At 38.3% G+C, this 25,561-nt stretch overlaps 1 protein-coding gene across 1 annotated transcript in view; it reads right to left on the bottom strand.

The window, feature by feature from the left end:
• SLC9C1 (solute carrier family 9 member C1) overlaps positions 1–25,561 on the bottom strand; it is a 121,280-nt gene that overhangs the window by 49,574 nt on the left and 46,145 nt on the right. Inside the window, exons 11-16 of the mRNA XM_056109139.1 lie at positions 22,545–22,711; positions 20,531–20,656; positions 7,350–7,447; positions 4,292–4,411; positions 2,746–2,941; positions 144–323 (exon numbers count right to left, since the gene is read on the bottom strand). Coding sequence (XP_055965114.1) covers positions 144–323; positions 2,746–2,941; positions 4,292–4,411; positions 7,350–7,447; positions 20,531–20,656; positions 22,545–22,711 — 887 coding nt within the window. The remainder of the gene's footprint in view (positions 1–143; positions 324–2,745; positions 2,942–4,291; positions 4,412–7,349; positions 7,448–20,530; positions 20,657–22,544; positions 22,712–25,561) is intronic.

The following is a 25,561-nucleotide window of genomic DNA, read 5'->3' as shown; positions in this document are numbered from 1 at the left end:
TTCATCTTTTCTAAGAGCTACATAGTACTCCATTGTGTAGATGTACCAAAGTTTCTTTAACCAGTCATCTGTTCTTGGGCATTCAGGTTTCTTCCAGTTTCTGGCTATTGTAAAGTGTGCTGCAAGATTCAATGTTTCTTTACCTTTATAATACGTAGCATACGAAGACATCGAACAATACCCATAATGAATGTTACTTCAAATTGAAAAATATTAATAGCACTTGTTTCAATTAGTATTAGTTCAACTATTCCAAAGCAGGTAATTGATAATTCAAATTGGTTCCATGCAAATAAAAAATAATCTTTCCTCATTGCCCCCATCTGTTGAAATAAAAAGAAATAAGAATACCTAGTTTGTTTTTGCTTTTACTGTACTGCTCTATATAATAACAAATACATTATTAGTTAGGATTTATTTTTTAAGTAATCCTTGACCCCACTTGTGTGAAACACTAAGAAATCATAATCATAATTATAATGAAGCATGTATTCCAAAGGTACAAATATTTTTTGAAAATTACTTTTTTGTAATAGTTCATTGTTCCTTCTTTATTTAAAAATATTTTATTAAAAATCTACTATTAGGTGCATGCTCTCTGAAGCCCAGATGAGTCCCCTCCTACCCCAAAACCCTCCTCACTGAGTAGCCACATGCCAGAAAGACTGAAGACCTTATCCTGCCCCTCTGTCCTGTGTCATAGGTACAGTGATTGGTTCCAGCTGATGTCAGTCTGTTCTATAAACTGAGGTTTGGAACCAAGACTAATCTCTAAACTCAAAACATTATTACATGTATCCTTTATATGGAGGGCAGAAAGGCACAGAACTCCTATTTCCCAGACAGCCTTAAATCTCAATTAACTTTACTCAGTAATGAGCTAAAAAAATTTCAGGGCATACTCAAATAGTATTGTATGTTAAAAAACCTGAACAGCAGAAATAGTATTAGGAGATATCTAGTATAAACAACTCAGTAGATCAGCTCTCAAATAACTGAGGATCTAAATCCCCACCACTAACACCCACAAAACTTGAAGAACGATGGGTTGGGGGAGCTAAGGAATTCAGCTGTGCTCACAGATAGGGACAAAAATCCAGAAAGTCTCCAAGCCCATCAAAACACTTTAGCCTGGTAGATGAAGTCCAAAATCAACACGCACTGACTTCATTGGCAGAAATTACGCAAACACTTGCCAGTAAAATTAAGCAATCAGTAGATGATAAATGCAACTAGTTGAAAAAAAAAACTTTTTCAGGGGATGAGAGATTCCATACAAAAGGAATTGAAGGATTTAAGAACACACTAGCAAGTCATAGTAGCAGAATCTCACAGGGGGTGGTGGGAGTGGACCACATAGATGAAACTGACGACAAAAACATAGCCCGGCATTGAAAAGGAAGTCAAAAAAGAAAAGAGAAACAAAAGAATGGGAGAAAAGCGGTAGGGCGTTTGCCTTGCATGCAGCCAACATGGCCGACCCAAGTTCGATTCCTCTGCCCCTCTCAGAGGGCCCGGCAAGCTACCGAGAGTATCTTGCCCACACGGCAGAGCCTGGCAAGCTGCCCGTAATGTATTTGATATGCCAAACACAGTAACAACAAAGTCTCCAATGGAGACGTTACTGGGCCCACTCAAGCAAATCGATGAATGACAGGAGGACAGGACAGACAGGATCTACTTGTGTGTCTGAGTACCTAGTATATAAATTATGCAGTTTAAATTAACTTCCATGTGCTTACCACTCTGCTAAATTTAAAAACATGTTCATGGTCAGTACCTTTGAAACTCTCTCTGGCATACACCATTTTTTAAAACAAATTTTTATTAGTGAGGTACAGTTGTAGACTTACAATTTTTTGTGTTTGGGATTCAATTATACAATGATCAAATACCCATCCCTCCATCAGTGCCCATTTTCCACCACCACAGATCCCAGTATCCCTCCCACCCCCCATCCCCTCTATCCCACCCTGCCTCTGTGGCAGGGCATTACCTTTTGTTCTCTCTCTCCTTTTGGGTGCTGTGGTTTGCAAAAGAGGCATTGAGTGGCAATCATGTTCAGTCTATAGTCTACTTTCAGCATGCATCTCCCATCCTGGGAGGATCCTCCCAACACCCTTTATTTGGTGCTCCCTTCTCTATCTGAGCTGCCTTTTCCCCCAGCGTGTGCGGCTGGCTTCCAAGCTATGGAGTAAACCTCCTGGTACTTATCTCAGCTATTCTTGGGTGTTAGTCTCTTATTTTGTTAGTTTATGTGCCCCAGATGAATGCAATCTTTCTGTGTCTGTCCCTCTCTTTCTGACTCATTTCACTTAGCATGATACTTTCTATGTAGTACCACTTGTATGTAAATTTCATGGCTTCACCTTTTCTAATAGCTATATAGTACTCCATTGTGTAGATGTATCAAAGATTCTTTAACCAGTCATCTGTTGTCGGGCACTCAGGTTTTTTCCATATTCTGGCTATTGTAAACAGTGCTGCATATACTATTTAAAAATTTATTCTCGCAAATGCAAATTTAATCATTACCCCGTGGATATATCTTATTGACCTACTATAAAAACAATTTAAAAATTTAAATATTATTTTAAGAGTGAGGGACAGTTTCATATATTCTATGATAGAAATGTAACCAGTATCAAACATAAGCATGAAACATGTATATAAAAACATGCAGTCTGTTAGACATAAAAACACACAGTTTGCTTTATGGGCATAAAAACACAAAGTTTAGATTACCCTAATTAGGTGTTCCAGTATATACAGCAGAAGAAAATAATAGTTACAATATATTATTTCCTGCTTATAAAAATTACCGAAGTAGGATACCCAAGAGATTATTATAGGAAATGCATTCATTAATACCACGAGGTATCCAACATGCTGAAATTCATCAGTAAATGCAATTTTGTGGCATAGACGAAGAGGAGAAAATCTATTAAAAATTAAGAAAAGAATTAGATTGTAAATTTTCCAGTTTCCTTCTACGGTTGATTCCTAGATCCTTACAATTTTGTAAGAGAAACACAATTCTAATATTCTGAAATTAATTAATACCTTTTTTTGGTCTAAATGATCTATCCTACAGAATGTTCCATGTATTCTTGAGAAGAATGTGCATTTTGATGCTATTGTAGAGGGTGTTTGGTACGTGTTATTAAATCCATCTAATCTTAAGTATCTAGATTTAAGTATCTTAAATCCAATGTTTTTTCTTTTCCTTCTGAATAATCTATTGGTTTTCAAAAGTGAGGAGTTGAGGTTTTCTACTATTAACTCTATTATCTCTTCTCCCTTCAGACCATTAGTGTTGGTTTTATATTTGTAGTCATTTCTATATTGCATGCATAAATATTTAATGTTTTGTTCAAGTGGAAATGAACCCCTAATTATTACATAATTTTTAGCTTTGTCTCATTACACTTTGTCTTAACGTGTTTCCTTTGCAGTGGTCATCTTTTTAATCACTATATAATTTTCAGCTTTGTCTCAGTATACTTTGTCTTACTGTGTAATGTTTCATTCTTCTGTGGTCATCTTTTTTTCATCATCCACTTCCAGTTTGTGTCCTTAATGTCAAGGTGTTAAAGTGACAAATCAGTCTTTTTAAAAAAATTTAGATACATCATGTTAATTTATTGTAGAATATAGTCCCTTTACATTGAAAATAATTTTTGTTGAATGTATGGGTTTACTCTTGCCATTTTGGCAACTATTTTCCAACTTTTGATTTTTTTTTTAAAACTTGGTTTCTTCTTGATTTCTTTATAATTTCAAGATTTTGGAAACACCATTCTGTGATATCCACACAGTTGATTATTTTTCAGCTATAAAAATAAAGAATCAATTTATACTACAAAGCAGATGAAAATATATGTAAACCAAAGAAGTCAGGAGCAATAGGTTATACTCTGTAATGTTCTATTTACATGAAACATTGAGAATACATAAGATAAAAATTAGACTAGTGATATTCAGTATATGGAAATGAGAAGTGGGGAGTGACTGCTTAATGGAGACTGGGTTTACTGGGAAAAAGTGTGGAATTTGACTTTGTTACTAACACTGAAATTCTCACTTATGTTTAAATATGTAATGTGGAATTCATTTCAATAATGAAAGAGCTATACTAATTCTTCTATAAGAAACTATTTATATATATAAAAATAATGTAGTTGTAATCTAGTTTAAATATTGTGCAAAGTAATCAGAATATAAATTTTAAAACATACAAATACAAAATTTCAATTTCAATAGGATATACCTTTTCTAGCGAGGCACTGACCTTGATGGGATTCCTTTTTCCTTTTTAGTATTATACACCCACTCGAGCAATGATTTTCTAATAAAAGTAAAAAGTCTATAACTGTGGGAATGGGTTTTTATTGTCTCAAGACTCATATGCCTAAAAAAAAAGATAAGAGCTCTTTTAATATGTTTTAATTTTTTTTTTTTTTGCTTTTTGGGTCACACTCAGCGATGCTCATGGGTTATTCCTGGCTCTGCACTCAGGAATCACTACTGGTGGTGCTTGGGGGACACAATATGGGATGCCAGGGATGGAACCCAGGTCAGCCGCATGCAAGGCAAATGCCCTACCCACTATGCTATCGCTCCGGCCCCATGTTTTAAAATTTTGACGTAAGTTTTATACAACATTGTATTAAACTACAATTTTAATACACATGAGAAAGATTGAAGACTATCTGGTGATGACTAAGAATAAGATGCTTTCATGGGCATAGGTCCCAGTATGAAATTATAAATATAGCAAGTTAGTGCAGGGGTTAAGGAACTTCCCTTAAACACAGCCACCTTGGTTTGAAACTCCAGCACTGAATATAGTCCTTCAAGATCCACCAGGAGTAATCCCTAATAATAAAATCTGGAATAATACCTGAGAAACTCAGGGTGTGCCTCCAAAATGAAAAATAAAATTTTCAAGTAGATATATAACTATGAAATTAGATTGTGGGCTCATTTATTAAGTAGTATTTTAAAAAATAGAGATTGATGTTTTAAAATAATAGAACATTCAAGAATTAGGAAGAGTCAACACACCATGTTTTAAATATATAAATTCAAACACATCTGTATTTTCATGTTGGATTGACTATTGATATAAAATGCCAATGAACAAATTATCTCACTAATATCTTTGCTCTGTCAAATGTAGGTAGAAGTACCTATGGTAACCCATATATGAGAAAGTACATTTGAAACATATAGCCCATCTCATCTTTTTTGTCATCTTTTGGAGAAATAGAAAATTTATTAGAAAACAATTGCTGGAGAAAAAGTGTTAAAATGACCACTTGGATAAGTTTACACAAGCCATTTTTGTAGCGCTTTTCTCAAGTTGTAGGCTTCTACTAGCTTTTCTATTGAGACAACTGGCATGTGCTATGATTTGATCTTGCTCACTCACTCCTTTTTTCAAGGAATTTTCTTACTCCTAACTAAATATCTCGACTAGCCTTATTAGAAAGTAGATAGAAATTTGTCCTTAACTTTGGGGCCCTTACTCACGTGGCTTAGTGGAAATATACTGGTAAATTTGAATTAAAGAAGAATCTTGCCCTTTATAATATTGTAACTTTAAAATTTGGGCAATTTTTCTAGTACACTAGTGTAATGGAAGAGAATGAAGTCAATTCAATCTCTGTGATTCAATATAAAAATGTAATTGCATGGAAAATTATGAATGTTTAAATGACCTGATTCATTTATAATTAAAATATTGAACTCATAGTATGCTTTTGAGTTCTGGGATAAACCACAAATAAATGTGTCTGCTTCAACAAAGAAATATATGTAGTTAACAATTACAGTAAGCTAAGTAGTTAATACATGAGCTGGCACATATACACCCTCAAAAAGGACATTTAATGTACTATTGAGTGATTAGAAAACCATACTGAGAGATTATTTTCCCCTTTATGCTCAATTCTGATCTTTTAATAAGTTTTCATGAATCCAAAAAATTGTAATACAATAAGTATGTGATAACAATGTGTATGGTATACAATAGTACAGCTCAAGTTACTAAGTAATTCAAGCTTCTAAATCTCTATTTTACAATGGATTATGAGGACATTTAGTTTTGAATCTCAGCTCTGTAATTTCTTAGTTAAATGACCTAAAGTAAATTAGTTCATGTGTCACTTTTCTTGAAAAATGAAAATAATCATTTATTTTGGATACTTATCCCACAGGCTGGAGTGATAGCACAGGGGGTAGGGCGTTTGCCTTGCATGAGGCTGACCCGGGTTCGATTCCTCTGTTCCTCTCAGAGAGCCTGGCAAGCTACTGAGAGTATCCCGCCCACACAGCAAAACCTGGCAAGCTCCCTGTGGTATATTCGATATGCCAAAAACAGTAACAAGTCTCACACGGAAGATGTTACTGGTGCCTGCTCAAGCAAATCAATGAACAATAGGAGGACAGTACTACAGTGCTACGGTGCTTCTTATCCCACAGAATTTTTCACTCTAAGCTGTGCCCGTAGGGCAGGAGAGATGATATAATAGTAGGGCTCTTGCCTTTTATGCGATCAACCTGTGTTTGATTCCTGGCACCCCATAGAGACACACAAGAGTGATCTCTGAGCACAGAAGAAAGAGTAAGCTATCAGTACAGATGGGGGTGGCCCCTAAACAAAAAAAAAACCCACAAAACCCAAAACACTGTACCTGTCATAATATTACCTGACAACAAACTTTACAACCAAGTTATATTAATCAAAACAGTGTGGTACTTGCATTTTGGACTATTAGACCAATGGAATAAGACTGAGATCCTAAAGATAAACCCTCAGCTTAAACTCGTCCCTTTCATATTTCCTTTATTCCTCCATGGGTTTGGCCTGAGACTATTTCTTAGTCTTGAGACTTTTATTAATGTGAAATATGCTCCTTATTGCAGAGACTTATAAAAAAAGTCTTTGGATGTATTGTATTTATAAAGGCTGTCCATTGCAAAGGTGTTCATGGAGGACAGGATTCATGAGACTTTCTAATTGTCTTAAAATATAAGCTGTTTATGACAGCTTAGATTAGTATTATAGAGAGGGCTATGGGGTGGGAAGATGGGGGAGATGAAAAAGGAAAGTATTTAAGCCAGAAGGCCCCTGATTTAAGAATGATTGAGTTTGGGAAAGTGAAAGTAGATGATCTCCTTCAGTGTTGAGTATAGAGCAGGTGGTCGCTTGCACATCTGATATCAAATAGTCCAATGGACCAATTAATAATCCATTCAGTCATTAATAAGGTAAAGCCACTTGTCTAATTTCCCAAATGCAGTGGTTTAGAATGAATGAAGCATTCTCTTGATAATATACTTACTCTTCCCTCTTCTCTACAAAGCTTTTTGCTGTACCTAGTAGCACCTGCACAGCACTCTGGGAAAGAATCTCCGACCTGTATTGTCTCTGGTAGCTTGCCTAAAGGAAATTTTGAGACAAATTGTTATGCAGCGTGGAGAACCACAACGTTTTATTATTTTATCCCCTTTGTGGGAAAATAATCTGTGATAAAGAAGTCAAAATTCCTAAATAACCTGGTATCTTTTGAAAAAGGAACTTTTCCATGTGGTCCAGAATATGAGATCATTGAGAAAGTTGATCTGAGCCTTAAACAACTTGCAATCCTAATTGATAACTGATAATTATGTTTTAAAAAATAATTAGAATTCTATGACTAAAAATTAATTATGAAAACTATTGGTCATGGTCATGGTCATGGTCCTCCCGTTGTTCATCGATTTGCTCGAGCGGGCCCAGTAACATTTCCATTGTGAGACTTGTTGTTACTATGTTTGGCATATCGAATACGTCACGGGTAGCTTGCCAGGCTCTGCCGCATGGGTGAGATACTCTCGGTAGCTTGCCGGACTCTCCGAGAGGGGCGGAGGAATCGAACTTGGGTCGGCCATATTGGCCGCTTGTAAGGCAAACACCCTACTGCTGTGCTATCGTGAGTTGTATTTTAAATAAAAATTTTAAGATAAAATAATTGAATTATCCCCTTCTTGTAAGTTTACAGTGCTTGCTACAGAGATAGCACAGTAGTGATAGGGCATTTGTCTTGTAATCAGATGACTCAGCTTCAAGACCTGGCACCACATATGGTTCCCAAACCTCACTATGAGTGGTTCTTGAGCACAGTGCCATGAGTAAGCCCTGAGCATTGTTGGGTGTGGCCCTAAACAAAAATAAATTTTATAATATTATTAGAATATTAAAGAGCTTACTGTACCATGACCCTATGTTACACTTTCCCAAACAGCTTGTCAAAATAACTCTCATCTTTAATTTATAATACGCAAAAATAAAATGCTACCTGGGATCTTTTGAAGAATGTAGAGTTCCTTATCTATTCAGCCCATATATTAATAACACAGTCTGCTTCAGGCACCATGTTTGATTCTGGAGAAGCCATATCTGATATGGCTTCTGCCCTTGTATGAAATATTGCTGAGAATCACTGCATAGACCAACTCCCTAAATTGGAAATGTATAATATAACAGGGTCCTCTGTTTTATAGAAGACATTCTGTCTGCACATCATTTATAGATATTAAAACAGGCTTGTTTTGAGGGAAATTCAAAAAGAAGAAATAGAAAGATGTCTGAAGATCAAAAGATGACTGGTTCATAATGACAGGAATTAAATAGAAAAACATTCTTTCCCTTAAATTTCATTAGAATATTTACAAGATAAAATGACATAAAGTAACTTTAGTATTCTCAGAATTAAGATAAAATGATATAAAGTACCTTTAGTATCCTCAGAATTAATCATCAAAATTACATGGATCAGAGAGATATGACAGAGGGTTGAATTCATACTTTGTGGGAATCCAGAGTTTGATCATCACACCAAATGGTTTCCAGAGCACCTCTGGGTATGATCTATGAGAATTCTGTGCCTAGAATAGTCCCCACATAGCACTGGATGTTAAATATCAAAAAATTGAATGACAGAGTATGTGGAAAATAAGTTGAAGATAAGGTTATTCCTGGAATCTTTGTAATAGAAATGCCAAAGCAATTAGACACTAGAAATGAAAGTTAATTCTTAAATAATCAAAATAGAAAATAGAGAGAACAATTATTTTCCAAGATAACTGCCAATTATTGAGTTCTCTGCTATAGTTTTAACTGATTTAAGTTTAATTTCTATGATAAGGTTATAAGGAAGGTATTCTAATGTGTGTCTTATATATGGGAAAACTGAAACTCAGAGAATAAGGCAGTTCTCTGAAGATCACTTCTTTCTAAATTTAAACTCTGTACTCTCATAACTCCGTTATGGTATACTACTTCTCGTAGGAGATTATATCGCCATGTTGTTGTTCTTTTGATATATAACAGTGGAGAAGATTTTATGGCAATTAATTATAATTTGTTGAGACTTAAATAAAAGTCCTGAAATTCTAATATATCAATTAATATTACTGTTGAGAGAATAGTAATTATATAAACCCAATGAACAAACACAAACATATGTCTAGTTTAACACAAACATATGTCTAGAAGGAAAAAAGACTGAAAAGATAGGAGTTGAGACAAAGACCTAGAAAATGGAGCAATGATACAATTTACTTCCACTTAATAGTATAAAATAAATGTGGGGGAAAATATTTGGAGTATAGCACCGTCCTCCCATTGTTCATCAATTTGCTGGAGCAGGCATCAGTAATGTGTCCATTGTGAGACTTGTTACTATTTTTGGCACATTAATACGCCACGGGGAGCTTGCTAGGCTCTGCTGTGTGGGCGGGATACTCTCGGTAGATTGCTGGACTCTCCAAGAGGAACGGAGGAATCGAACCTGGGTTGGCCTTGTGCAAGGCAAATGCCCCACCCGCTGTACTATCGCTCCAGTCCATTTGGAGTATATATTTCAAAAATTACTCTTTTTCTCTCTCTTGGTTTTTAGGTCACACCCAGTCGTGTTCAGGGTTTACGTCTGGCTCTGCACTTAGGGATCAGTCTTGACAGGCTCTGAGGAATATTTGGAGTGGCAGGGATGAAACTCAGGTCCACCGTGTGCAAGGCAAGACCTGCTCATTCTCATCTCTCTCCAGTCCCAAACAGTCCTTCTGTTAGCACAAGTTCCTAAAGATTTTAAAATAGTACTTGTTGAGTTTTATCATGTTTGTAATGAAAGCAAGACCTTAAATGGAAACTCAGGGGTTAGCTTCGAGAATTAGATCTTCATTATCCTATTCTCCTGAAATAAGTGAAAAAAATCTATAAGTGACTCAAAGACATCACATTTCTGGTGCAGCAAAGCACAAAACAATATTGCTCAAAATAAAAGTAAATTATTTGAGTTCTTAGAAATGCTGAACTTTGAAAACTCAATGTGTCTGCCACAATAATGCCAAAGAAATAATAATTTTCTTCAGACCATCCCTTTCTCAGGGGCTGGAGCGATAGCACAGCGGGTAGGACGTTTGCCTTGCACGCAGCCAACATGGCCGACCCGAGTTCGATTCCTCCGCCCCTCTCGGAGAGCCCAGCAAGCTACCGAGAGTATTCGATATGCCAGACACAGTAACAACAAAGTCTCCAATGGAGACGTTACTGGGCCCGCTCGAGCAAATCGATGATCAACGGGAGGGCCTTTACTTTACTTTACTTTACTTATCCCTTTCTCGAGTTGGACTGAGCAAGTAAACAGCTCTCAATATTATATGAAAAATGCATGAATGTTCCCAACATTTGAGTTTTGAGAGGATGAACTGTCGCTATAGTCAAGATCTTGACCTGGGAGCTTATTAGAAATGAGGTCTAAAGAAGAAACAAGGAAACAGTATTGTCAAGGCAAAAATGCACTGCAGGGGCGATAAGAAGCAGTTGAGAAGAGATTGCTAAGGTGCAGAACGTTTCCCTGGGGTTTTGGGGTTGGAACAAACATCTAGCCCCTAATCTGAATCCAGAAATGCAAAGAAATTTAAAATTCTGGAATTACTAGATTTAGGGCAAGGATGGAGGACACACTGAAGAATAAGTAGAAACTAAGAAACAGTCCTTGCTAAATACATTCATGAGCAGATTGATTTACTTGTTTTGGACGCAAAGTAATAACACCAATTTGAATAATAATTAAACCATGTGTGAAGAAATTCCAGACATTATGCACGTAGTACTGGCTTATGAAGCAGGAAACTTTAGGGAGTACGCTGAGGTCTGCTGCCAGAACCTCTTACCACATTGATGACAGCAACACATTGAAGTCTATCAAGTAGGCCTTGTAGACAAATTCCTGATGTAATCACTACCCATCCCTAAGAAGTAATCTAAGTAGCCTAAGACAGAGAGAGAGAGAGAGCTATCAAAGGTGTTCTTCCTTGACAGACATATACCTGGCACCTACTAACCTCTGCATGACTGTTAGCAAGAACCCAACCCCTGGAAAGCCCCAGGCAGAAACTTGGTCCACCCTGATCCTGAGATCACCCCAGAGGACCCAGCTGGGGCTGGCATATACCCTGAAGAACTCTGAAAGCATAGCCACAGATAAGCAACCTCCAAACCAACCTCAACCAAACAAACCCATAAGATACTGTTAAATAGAGGATTTTTTAATGAACAGGAGAAAAAAATAACGTAACATACATACAACATAGCCAAGAATATAAAAAAATGAAAAATACCAAATAGTTCTTTAAAAAATGCTTTGAAGAACTGAGCTGAATAGTCACTTCTTCAAAGACATGCAAATAGCCAAGATACACAAGTGAAACTACACCTTTTATCAAGGAAATGCAAAACAAAACTACAATCAGATGTTAACCACCATTTATGAGGTTAACATAGATTAAAAAGAGTACTGGCAAAAATATAGAGTAGAACAATGAACCTCTTACACTGTTAGTGGAAATGTAAACTGCCACAGACTCAATGAGAGATAGCAGAGAGATTTCTCAAAATAATAAAAATAGTTAATTAAATCTCAAAAGAGATCAAGTAACTTCAAATTTTCTCAATTTACCAGCCCTGCTGGGCCCTCTGGGGTGATCTCAGGATCAGAGTGGACCAAGTTTCTGCCCTACTGAAGCCCCAGCTGCCACACTTACACCCGAACAGTCACTGCAGAGCCTCTGGCCATATTCCACTGTCCCATGACACAACTCCAAAGAGATTCTAACCTGCCAAAACTTTCAGGTACACAGGGTTTTCTGGCTGAAAACTCTGGACCTTGATGGAGTTAGGGTAGGCGACCTTCCCACACATCCCTATACTTCGGAAGACCTAGCAGCCACACCCACATCCCTCTGCTGCTGCAAAGTAAGCGTACCATCCAATTCAATATCCTGGCTTTTATAGAGTGTGCAGCTGCATCTCCAAACTCTACAATACTAATAGCACACCAGATCAATTGGGAATGCAACATAAAAGTGAACTAAGTTTAACTAACAAAAACATTAACACATAAGACTTAACTAACCTAGACCACTTATCTAACTTAACTAACTTAGACAAGGACTGCATGTACCCATGGTGAGATACAACAATTTGCACAGATTTTCTTTTACTGAAGTATTTTTTGATCATTCCTTTGCCCATTGAGGGGTAACAAGCAATATACAATAAATTATTGTGGGTCTGCTATGGGGGCAGGTTTGATGAGTGGTTGGGAACATGGAGACAATGATTGAAGAAAGATGACAGTGGTGGTGTGAGGGTTGTGGAATAGTGAATACCCAAAACAATTCATGATGAACAATTTTGTAAACGAGGGTGTTCAAATTAAGTAGGGAAAATAATATAAAAAGATTTACCATATAATCCAGCAACTACACTCTCAGACAGTTTTCAAAAAACATGAAGTAGAAACTAAGAAACTGGAGTGACACCACAGCGGGTAGGGAATTTGCCTTGCACATGGAAAACCCAGGTTTGATTACCAGCATCCGATAAGGTCCTCCTTGTACCACCAGAAGTAATTCCTGTGTGCATGAGCCAGGAGTAACTTCTGTGCATCGCCAGGTGTGACCCAAAAAGTGCAAAAAAAAAAAGTGAAAACTCTTAAGCATATATAACACTTGATAACTTGATCACTTGACATCCCGTTACTCATCGATTTGCTCAAGTGGGCAGCAGTAATGTCTCCATTCGTCCCTGTCGTGTGCTAGTGTAACCCAATGGCATCTGCTCATTCTAGGAACACGAAGAGCCTCAAATCAATCATTCAGGGTATTGATGAAGAAGTCGAATGATCTTGTAGGTGGGTAGTCACACGATCTTTTTTTTTTTACTGTGTCACACCTTCATGATGTATTTTTATTTTTTAAATTTTTTTATTAAAAAATTTTTTTAATAGTGAGACATCATGAGATACAGTTGCAGACTTACAAATTTTTGTGCTTGGGTTTCAATTATACAATGATCAAATACCCATCCCTCCACAGGTGCCCATTTCCCTCCACTACGGATCACAGTATCCCTCCCACCCCCCATCCCCCCTGTCCCACCCTGCCTCTGTGGCAGGGCATTCCCTTTTGTTCTCTCTCTCCTTTTGGGTGTTGTGGTTTGCAAAAGAAACATTGAAAGCCACATGATCTTTTGACGTCCCATGGAATATAGTCGGTAATGGCTCTAGTCCAGCGGTCATCTCCAAATCACATTACGTGACCAGCCCATCTGATTTTCGATGCCTTGGCAAATGAGAAAGCGTCCTTGATTCTTGACCATCGAGGGAGGTCAGAACGTCGGATTCCTTCTCTCACTAGAATGAAGTGATACTCCAAGCATAGCTCTTTTGATTCCTCTTTGGGAGACACGAATAGCCTTCTCATCCTGTTTTTTCAGGGCCCAGGTCTCTGAGGCATATGTTAATGCAGGAAGAAAGTGGAATCGAAGAGATGTGCCCAGAGCCAAAGGTTCTTCTTCCTCTTAGCTGTTTCTTCAATGCTCTTCCAAGCTGCTCTCTTCCTCCTGTGCAACTCAGGTACCAGGTCATTTGTCATGTTGAGTTCTCTACCTAGGTACACATAACCGTTGCATTCAGAGATGTTCATTCCATTGAGAGTGAATGGAACGTCAGGAAAGAGACCGTTTCTCATAAACATTGTCTTCATGAGATTCAGCTGTAGTCTGACCTTTCCACACTCACGGTCAAAGTCGGCCAGCATTTGTGCCACTTGGCTAATGTTTGGTGTTATTAGAACTATGTCATCAGCAAAGCGGAGGTGGTGTAGTTGCCGACTGTCTATCTTCACTCCCATTCCTTCCCATTCTAGCTCTCAAGGGTGGAATGGAAGAGTTTTGGTGAAATGGTATCACCCTGCCGAACCCCTCTCTTGACATGAATGATCACTTCTTTATAGAAGGGTGAGATCCTGGTAGTGAATCCATAATACAGCTCATGGAGGACCCTGATGTATTGAGTTTGAACGCCCCGTTTAGTTAGGGCTAGGGCTTCAATGACCACTTCAGTCTTAACAGAATCAAAGGCCTTCTTTAAATCAGTGAACGCTAGACAGAGCGGCATCTTGAACTCCCAAGAAACCTCAATGAGCTTGGTTATTGTGTGGATATGGCCAATCGTGCTGAATCCTTTTCGGAACCCAGCTTGCTCGCATGGTTGTCCTTCATCTAGTGTTCTGCCAATCCTATTCAGGATGACTCGAGTGAACAGCTTGTAGACAACAGACAGCAGGCAGATCGGGGTATAGTTGCCAATTTCGTGGATGTCTCCCTTCTTGTACAGTAGTACAGTCCTGCTGGTTTTCCATTGGGATGGAACCTTGCATTCAGACAGGTAGCGCGTGAAGAGCTGAACCAGTGTATTGATGAGTACTGATGGCAGGTTCTTCAGATGTCCGGGTCTGATCTTGTCTGGGCTGGGTACTGTTAACTTCTTTACCAATGAAACGGCGTGTTAGATTTCGTAAGAGAGAACATTAGGAATGACATATCCATCCTGCGGAATTTGGTATGTGCGCAGTTGGACATGGCTATAGTAGAGATCTGAGTAAAAGTCATGAATAATATTCTCCATTGCCCTTCTGGAAGATGGGAGAGACCCATAAGGAAGTTGTGAATGCTTTTCCCAGCTTCTGCTGCATCTACCAGCACTGCTGCTCTTCTCTCTTTGAGGTCTTCCTTTATCGCTTCTCTGCACTGCTTTGTGAGCTCGGACATTCACTTGCAGTTGCCTGAGGCTTGCGCCAAGCCACAAATGAGCTCAAGAGTTTTTGAAGACAGGCATTTTTTTGTGACTATCCCTTTCTCAGCATTCCTTGCACAATCATGGAGGTGCTGAACCAGTTAATCATATTCTTTTTTTAAATTTTAATTCCATAATTTTATTTTTTTAATTTTAATTTTTTATTAGTGAAACATCATGAGGTACAGTTGTAGACTTACAAATTTTTGTGCTTGGGTTTCAGTTATACAATGACTGACTACCCATCCCTCCACCAGTACCCATTCTCCACCTCCAGTGCTCCCAGTATCCCTCTCCTCCCCATCCCCCTCATTCCACCCTGCCTCTGTGGCAGGGTATTCCCTTTTGTTCTCTCTCTCTCCTTTTGGGTTCTGTGGTCTGCAAGAAAGGCATTGAGTGGCAATCATGTTTGGTATATAGTCTACTTTCAGCATGCTACTCTCATCCTGGGAGGATCCTCCCAACACCCTTTATTTGGTGCTCCTTTCTCTATCTGAGCTTCCCTTTCCCCCAGCACGTGTGGCTGGCCTCCAAATCATGGAGAAAAATTCCTGGTACTAATCTGGGCCACTCCTGCGTGTTAGTCTCCTATTTTGTTACTTTATGTTCCCCAGATGAATGCAATCTTTCTGTGTCTATCCCACTCTTTCTGAGTCATTTTGTTTAAAATGATACTTTCCATGTAGTACCACTTGTATGTAAATTTCATGACTTCATCTTTTCTAACAGCTACATAGTACTCCATTGTGTAAATGTATCAAAGTTTCTTTAACCAGTCATCTGTCCTCGGGCACTCAGGTTTTTTCCAGATTCTGGCTATTTGTAAAGAGTGCTGCAGTGAACAAAGAAGTGCAGAAATCACTTCAACTATATTCTTGTCAAGGACAGCATCTTCCCATGTTGCCATAATAGTGTCAAAGAGCTCCCAGTTGGTGGTCTTTCTAGGAGTTCTCTTCTTAAACTTTGCAGCCCTTTCTCCCCACTCCGTGAAGTAGAATTTTGCATGAAGGAGACGGTGGTCCTATCTCGCCTGGAATTTTGGGGAAAAAAGCAACATCGGTCAGGCAAAACCTTCGATTGAATATGATGTGGTCAATTTCATTGTGGAACCATCCACTGGGAAACTCCCATGGCCAATGTTTAGATTCGGCCTTCTAGAACTGTGAGTTATCATGGATGGTCTTGGTCGACATGATGAACTCAGATAGTCTCTCACCCTGTTCGTTCCATTCTAGGCCATGGGTCCTTATGTGGAGTTCCTTGGCTGATCTTCTCAGTCCTATCTTGGTATTAAAATCACTGACAATGATCTTGTAGTAGGTGTTATCTACTTTGTAGAACTTCTCCAGCTCCATGTAGAACTCCTCAATTTCTTCATCATCATAATTGAATGTTGAAGACAATGAAGACAATGAAGATAGAAACTGCCAGCAACGAGCCACATCTATTCAAGTGTAACTGTCAGATTTGGGTTGTTAGGCATTCGAATGAATCAATGCTCATGGCCAAGTTCGTGTTGACAGGGACACAGACACCACCGACGACTCTTTTCTTGCATGTTCTGAGGAACAGTTCTTCTCTAGTGTTGAAAATGGCATGATTTGATTGATGCCTTCTTGTCTCAGTCAGACCAATGATGTCATACTTGATTTTTCGTGCTTTTAACATTAGGTCTTTGATGGATGCATCTGATGCCAGCGTGCATTGAAAGTACAGACCGTCATTTTTGATTTTTGTCCTTCTTTGTTTTGGCAGCTTAGTTCGGCCTTGAGATTTTATCAGCCTCTCCTTCCTCATCTGTCTTAATGCTGCCGTATTGATGGCTATTTAAAGGTCAGGGGAATGAGACCCATTGTATTTACTGGTTTTGGCATATTGAATATGCCACGGATAGCTTACCAGGCTCTGTCTTGTGGGTGGCACTATATATATATATATATATGGGCTGGAGCGATAGCACAGCGGGTAGGGTGTTTTCCTTGCAAGCAGCCAACATGGCCGACCCGAGTTCAATTCTTCTGCCCCTCTTGGAGAGCCCGGCAAGCTACCAAGAGTATCTCGTCTACATGGCAAAAGTCTGGCAAGTTACCAGTGATGTATTCGATATGCCAAACACAGTAACAAGTGTCACAGTGGAGACGTTACTGGGCCTGCTCGAGCAAATTGATGAACAACAGGAGGACAGTGACAGTGACAGTAATATATATATATATTATATATATGTATATCTATGTGTGTATATGTATATGCACACCTTTTTTTTTTTTGGGTCTCACCTCGTGATGCTCAGGGGTTACTCCTAGCTTTGCGCTCAGGAGCTACTCCTGGCAGTGCTCAGGGGACCATATGGGATGCTGGGAATCGAACCCTGGTCGGCCACATGCAAGGCAAACACCCTATCTGCTTTGCTATTGCTCCATCCCCTACACACACACTTTTATATTCAGTTAGTACTATTTTAAATGGTCTGGAGTGATAACACAGCAGGTAGGGCATTTGTCTTACATGCGGCCGACCCGAGTTTGATTCCTTCACCCCTCTCGAAGAGCCTGGCAAGCTACCGAAAGTATCTTGCCCACATGGAAAAGTCTGGCAAGCTACCTGTGACATATTCAATATGCCAAACACAGTAACAATAAATCTCATAATGGAGACGCTACTGGGCCTGTTCGAGCAAATCGATGAACAACGAGAAGACAGTGCTACAGTGCGACTATTTAAAATAACCAAGAGAGAAATTTTTTTTGGACTGTGCATGACTGAGACATTCAGAACACCCAGGAGGTGGCATGTCACTCAGTGCCTACCCAAACAGAGCTCCAGCAGTGGCTTACTATCACACTCCAAAATTGCCACAGTGACCATGGTCAGATTCCATTGTTTTAGGAATGACTGAGAAATTAACCTGCTGAAAATTCAGGTACATTGGTTTTGTTACTGAAATCTCCAGGTTTTCTTGGAGTCAGAATGAATTACCTTCTACCACTCCGTGTACTTCTAGAAGTTCTGACAGTCACATCTACACCCCAAAGCTCCCACCCAGTTAAAAATTTAACTCCATATAAAATAACGTAACATGAGACTGACACCCAAGGACAGTAGACACAAGGACCAGGAAGATTGCTCCATGGTTGGAAGGCTGCCTCAGGAGAGTGGGAAGAAGGCAGCTGGAATAGAGAAGGGATCACTAAGAAAATAATAGTTGGAGGGATCAGTCGGAATGGGAGATGTGTGCTGAATGTAGATAAAGGACCAAAAGTGATAACCTCTCAGTATCTGTATTGCAAACCATAATGCCCCAAAGTAGAGAGAGAGAGCATGGGGGAAATTGTGTGCCAGGGAGGCAGGGGGAGGGTGAGAAAGGAGGGGTACACTGGGGAGATTGGTGGTGGGGAATGTGCACTGGTAGAGGGATGGGTGTTTGAACATTGTATGATTGTAATTCAAACATGAAAACTTGTAACTGTATCTCACAATGATTTGATAAAAAAAATTAACTCCAGCTGTGCCACCCTGTTAAAAGTTACATAGCTCCTGGAGTGTGCAGCCTCATTCATGGCCACACAACATCTCAAACTCTACAACACTGATAAACCAGTAATAGCACACCAGATTGAAGGGGATGTAAGGTAGAAGGCAGCCAATCTTGATTAACAAAACATAAACAAAGAAAGTGTAACCTGTAACATCTTAGTAATATGTCATACAAGGACTTAATATCTCCATGGTGAGATAACAATTTTCGCTAATTTTCTTCTAAAAACATATTTTAATTATTCTGTTAGCAAATTATTGATAATAAGCAATATAAAATAAATTATTTAGGGCCTACTATGTGGACAGACTTAAGGGGTGGTTGGGAAAATTGGAGACAAAGGTAGAGGGAAGGTATAATGGTAGTAGGATCAGTGTTGGAATATTGATTGCCTGTAACGAATTATCATGAACTTTGAAAACCACAATGTTCATATAAAGTGTAGAGGAGAAATTTACATATGTAGGCTTTACCTGTTTCATGTAAACTCCACAATATATTAACATTCTTTAAAAGTTTTATTGATGACAGGTGAGACATGGTTATCACTATGATGAGATCCAAGTATAAAATAAAATTTAATGTAATATACTTTAGATTCACAGACTGGAGCCATAGCACAGCAGGTAGGGCATTTGCCTTGCATGCGGCCGGCCTGGGTTTGATTCCTCCGCCCCTCTCCGAGAGCCTGGCAAGCTACCAAGAGTATCCCGCCTGCACAGCAGAGCCTGGTAAGCTACCCGTGGCATATTCTATATGCCAAAAACAGTAACAACAAGTTTCACAATGGAGACGTTACTGGTGCCTGCTCGAGCAAATCGATGAACAACGAGACAACAGTGCTGCAGTGCTATACTTTAGATTCAAGTTGAATACTTATATATGTGAATGAGAATGAGCATTTAATGCATTTTATTACATTGCATTAAATGGTTTTACTTTTCTTTCTTGACATAGGTGTCAAAATCATACAGTAACCACAAATTGGCTCTTACTGATTTATTTTCTGTATGCCATTTCTTAAAGTTTCTGGGACTAAGTAATATAAATTAAATTTGTTAGGTTGGGATTGGAGAGAAACTGGGGATATTGGAGGAGGGGAAGCACAATAGTGCTGGAACACTAACTGCTTGAAACAGCCGTATAATGGACAATGTTGTAAAACATGGTGCTTCTAATCAAATCTTAATTAAAAAAATAAAATAACCAAGAAATGAAAAGAACATAAGTATCTAATGATGGATGACTGGATGTGTTATCTCACAGTGGAATACTGCTCAGCTATAGGAAAAAATGAAATCTTGCCATTTGCATCAACATAGATAGAATTGAAAAGGATTATGCCATGCAAAATAAGTCAGAAGGAAGACAAATACTGGATGATCTCACTCACATGTGGGAAATGAAATAAAATAAGGGAACAAACCAAATCACACAAAACCCTTGCATTCTGACCTGAGAAGAGATGATCCGAGGGATAGAGGGAAAGGTATCAAGGGTATTGCAGGGTTGGTGATGGGTGATTTTGGTCTTTTGGTAAGGGTATTATGCAAGAATACACTAGAAAGAGGGTGAAATGGTACCATAAAGCTTAGTATTACAGGGTCAGAGAGATACTACAGGGATTAAAGCCCCTGATATTTGCGGCTGATCTTGGTTTGATTTCTGGAATCACAAGTTTCCTTGAACATTGCCATGTGTGACCCTCAAAACAAAAACAAACAACCCTTCCCAAACATCCAAATTGTTAAATGTTGTAAACCAACGCTATTTCAACTTTACAAAATGAAAAGGTATAAAATGGTACTATTTGTGTTGACAGTAGACGCTTGTTGGCCAGTTTCATTTCTTCAATGTCCAAATTTTGATCTATTTCCTTATTACATTTTGAACATCTAATCTTTTGACTTTCTCCTGATTCTTCTTGGTTAAGCTAAGTAACACAAAAACAACAACAACAAAGCAAAAACACAGAAGGTACATGAAAAATAAAATATTGCCCAGGAGAAACTTTAAGTCATTTATATACTATTTTGATTCAAAAACTATAGAAAATATACAATATATCAAAATATTCAATGAATTTTCTCATAATTTGTTCAGCTATATAGGTGAAAGCTAAAATAATTGCCAGTTTAAGTGGAAAGGGGTTATACTATGATTTTGCTTTACATGACTCTGAAAGTCTGGGATGCTAGCAGTAGCAGCAGCAGCAGCAGGACCCAGAATTTCTAACAATGCACAGTATCCCCCCCACCCCAAATTATATGGATTAAAAATTCTGTTGTTTGTATGATCAATCTGTATTTTTACTAGCCATATCATGATTCTGCTGCAGTTAAAGCTTGTTGTCTAGTCTTAACCATTTTCGGATAAACTGTAGTAAGGTAAATATGGTGTTAGATTTTTTAATATAGGCAACCTAATTTTATAGATAAGGAAAGCTGGTTTAAAGAAAATAGATTTTTCTTTAAATTTTTTTAAAAAATTCATTTAAATTAAACACACCGTAATTTACGAAGTCGTTCATTATACAGTCATTTCAAACATTTAGTGTTCCAATGCCACAGGTGTGACCTTCCTTCCACTAATATATCAGTTACCCTCCCAATCCCAACCTGCCCCCTTAGATAATAATAAATTTACTTTATATTGCTTATGCCAACAAAATTTTAGAAATGGCTAATACAATGATTAGAAAATAAATCAAGAAACAATTTGCAATTACTATATGATTTTGATCTGTAAATAAGAAAACTAAATCCATTTAATACAACATAATAAAATGCACATTTTCATTTTATATGTAAGTTTTCAAGTTTGGAATCTAAGCCCCTAATCTAATCTAATCTAATCTAATCTAATCCTTTGATCCCTGTGCTATATACCCTTGGTTCTAATCTCAGATTAATTTTGTAGGGAAGGGGCCTTGTAAGCAGTGATAAGAAGGTTTCAGGGGGGCCCACTGCTGATTCCCAGCCAAGATGGCTCATAGTTCAATGCAAAGGTATGATATTGAACTGGTGCTTGGCACAACGGTGCTGTGGACCTCCACCTACAGGGCTGTGCCTCATTCTGCTCAGGGGACCAGGGGAGGACTGGGAATCAACTGGTTGGACACATACTAGGTGCTATATTAGCTCCTGGCCCATGATCCGGAATGTTTTTAAATACAAGGCCACCGCTCTATGTGTAACAATATAGTACGTTCCTGTTTCTGTCATAAAGAAGAGAAGGTAGTACTTGATCACGTGCCTTATAAAAAAGATCAAGTTAGGGTTGTGGCCTCAACCTTGATTTTGCACTGGAACTAGCCGGGGTAATGGATTTTAAAAAAAATGTATTCATGTCACCCTCAGTCCACCTGCATCAAAATCTCCTGGGAAGTGACTGGGAATCAATCCGTATTTTAAACCCATTTTTCCAGACGATACTAATGCAGCAGTTAGGCAAAAGACCACAGTGTTTGAGAGTTGCTGGGAACTAGTTGAAAACCTTGGTACCTTGCAACAAGAAATCATGCATTGCAAGGATTCAGTCCAGGCCTCCCTGCATGCAAAACACATGCACATCCTTTTGAACTATCTCTCAGGGCCCCAAATATACTTTCTCTATACACAAAAGAGTTATTTATTTTGCTCACAGTGTTCACAAAATTTCTTAAGGTCTTTTCCTGTCACAGTAAATAGTTTAAATAGTTACCAATATAACCTCTTAATTGCATGTAATAGGATTGTGAATTCACCTTTATAACATTTATACTTATTTAAGGGCAATCAAATTTACTTTAAAGCACTAAGCAAAAGATACTACTTGCTTACCATGTATGGATTTGGCAGTTTAATTGCACTCTCAACAATATTCCAATCTGCATTAGCAAGATCTTTGTGAAATTTGAGTGCAGAAACTGCAGATTTTGTAAGTTCTTGAAAGTGTTGGAATATGTGATGAAGTGATTTATACTTTGTTGATGTGATATTTCGAAGACCTTTGATAAAAAGAGCGTATATTATAAATAGTAAGAGCAATACCATTTTAACAGATGATAAAAATTTGTCTTGTTCTTATTTTCACTAGATATTTTTGGTGGGTAGGGTGGGGTGTAAGGATATTACTCTTATCTCTGGGCTCATGTGATCACTCCTGGTGGTGTTCAGTGGACCATATGTGGTGTCAGGTATTGAGCTGGGGTTGCTCGTATGCAAGGCAAGTGCTTATACCTCACTAGTACATCTCCATCCCTTCTCACCAGTTTTCCAAAAATACAAGAAGATTCCAACTAACAGCATAAATTTATAATGGAAGCAGTAACAATTCTGTACTCCTCACAAAAGCTGAGGCATATTAGCATAGTAATAAGAATGAAAGCAATTGTTTCTTACATGTTTGCTATCTGTTGGGTCTCTCAACACCTAGCAATAGTGAAGTCTTTCAATCATCTTTACCATCTTTCAACATTAGTGAATTCCTTCTCTCAGTTCAAAGCATGAGGAATTGAGCTGAGAATATTCATTTTGTGTGTCAACTTGACTGAGTCACAGAGATTTCCAGATACTTGGTTATTATTCTGGGTATATTTGCAAAAGTGTTTATGCATGAGAATAGCATTTATGGAATAACCTCTCTCTTATGTGGGATATAAAAAAAAGCACAGGAAGGGACCAGCAAATGGCCCAAAGTACGAAAAAGTATAGTAGAAATGACATCTGCACTTGTATGTTCATTGCTGCACTGCTTACAGTAGCCAAAATCTGGAAAAATCCTGAGTGACTGAAAACAGATGACTGGTTAAAGAAACTACATCTACAAAGTGGAATACTATGCAGGTGTTAGAAAAAATGAAGTCATGAAATTTGCATATAAGTGGATCAACATGGAAAGTATCATGTCAAGTGAAATGAGTCAGAAAGAGAGGGACAGGCATAGAAAGCTTGCACTCATCTGTGGAATATAAAGTAACAGAATGAGAGATTAACTCCCAGGAGTAGTAGAGATAAGGACCAGGAGGTCTGATCCACGGCTTGGAAACCGGCCTCACATGCTAGGGGAAAAGGCAGCTCAGATAGAGAAGGGAACATCAAGTAAAGGATGTTGGGAGGAACCATTTAGGTTGAAAGATGAGTGCCAAAAGTAGACAATAGACGGAACACAATGACCACTCAATACCTCTATTGCAAACCACAACACCCAAAAGGATAGAAAAAGCAAAAGGGAATGTCCTGCCACAGAGACAGAGTGGGGTGGGGGTGGGGGTGAGGTGGGGTTGGGGTGGTGGGAAGGATATTGTGAACATTGGTGGAGGAGAATGGGCACTGGTGGAGGGATGGGTAAATGCTTATTTTATGACTGAAATACAGAAGTTTGTAAGTTTGTAACTGTACCTCATGGTGATTCACTAATAAAAAATTTAAAAAATAATGGCCTAAAGTAACAAAAGCTGTGAACTGATCTACAGCACTGAGCTTGCTATGTCAGGGAAACTGTAGGGATGTTATGGCAGGGGGACCCTTAGACAGTAGTGGAGAGAGGCAAATACTCTGGTTGAGGCAGTGGCGTTGGAAGGTTGTATGCATCAAATCTTAATATTTGCAATATTGCATAACACAGTGCCTAAAATTAAAAAATAATATGACATTTATTTTTTAAAATTTTTTGGCGGGGTCACACCTGGCAATGCACAGGGGTTACTCCTGGCTCTACCCTCAGAAATTACCCCTGGCGGTGCTCAGGGGATCATATGGGATGCTGGGAATTGAACCCGGGTTGGCCGTGTGCAAGGCAAATGCCCTACCCGCTGTGCTATTGCTCCAGCTCCAATATAATGGCATTGAAATCGGCAAATATAATAAACAAATTTTTCTCCTCAAGTGGGCAGTATTCATTCAATTCAATAGAGGTCTTAACATAACAGAAGTCCACTTTCTCTATCTGATAGTCCTCTAGCTGGGACATTGGTCCTCTCCTGTCTTTTCTTGAAGGTTTGCAGAACTTTTACTCTCAGACACAATTACCTCTCCCGTCCTGTGTCCTTGAGTCATAGCATCTTTGGAAAGGTATAATATTCTGTGAGTGAATGTTCACTGCTTTCAGTGCAAGTAAACAAAAACTCCACAATATGAATACTAAGTTTATTTATTAACTAGTAGAACATATGACATTATGAATACTAAGTTTATCTATTAATTAGTAGAACGTATGACATTATGCAAAACTGTTCTAACTTCTCTCTTTTTACTATGAGAATTTTAAAAATAAAAATTCAGAATTTTAAAAATATAAAAAACATGAAAAAGGAAGGAATATTGTTAATTTTTATGTTATTCATAAAGACAATATTTTCGATTTATCTTAAAACTGCCATTTGGGAAAAAATATCTGCCTATAACAGGAAGATGGTCAATTAAGGATACAGTGGTTTGGGCTGGAGAAATAGTACATTGGGTTAGATTCATCTGAAGCTGACCTGGATTTAATACCCAGCACCACATATGATCCTCTGAGTACCATCAGGAGTGATCCCTGAGCAGAGAGCCAGGACAAGTCCACACATTGCTGGGTGTGACTCCAAAACTAAAGATAAAAAAGAATATAGTGGATTTAAAGCATCCGGATAATTTTTTATTTAGTTCTTCCATTGTTATTTACTAGTGGTAGGCCAGAAGCCTGAATTCTCTTAATCTATTTCTGAATTATTAAAAAGTTGGTTAATAGGCATATTACATAGGGCAGTGCCTGAGCCAATCCAGGGAGAGAAGGAATTGTCTCAGGTGAACTGGGGGCTCCTTTCTGGTTTTTTTTTTTTTTAAATTTGTATTAGTGAAACACCATGAGGTACAGT

The sequence above is a fragment of the Sorex fumeus genome, unplaced genomic scaffold, assembly GCF_029834395.1.
Source record: "Sorex fumeus unplaced genomic scaffold, SorFum_2.1 ptg000265l, whole genome shotgun sequence".
NCBI lineage: Eukaryota > Metazoa > Chordata > Mammalia > Eulipotyphla > Soricidae > Sorex > Sorex fumeus.
This window is presented reverse-complemented; position numbering and strand designations above follow the sequence as displayed.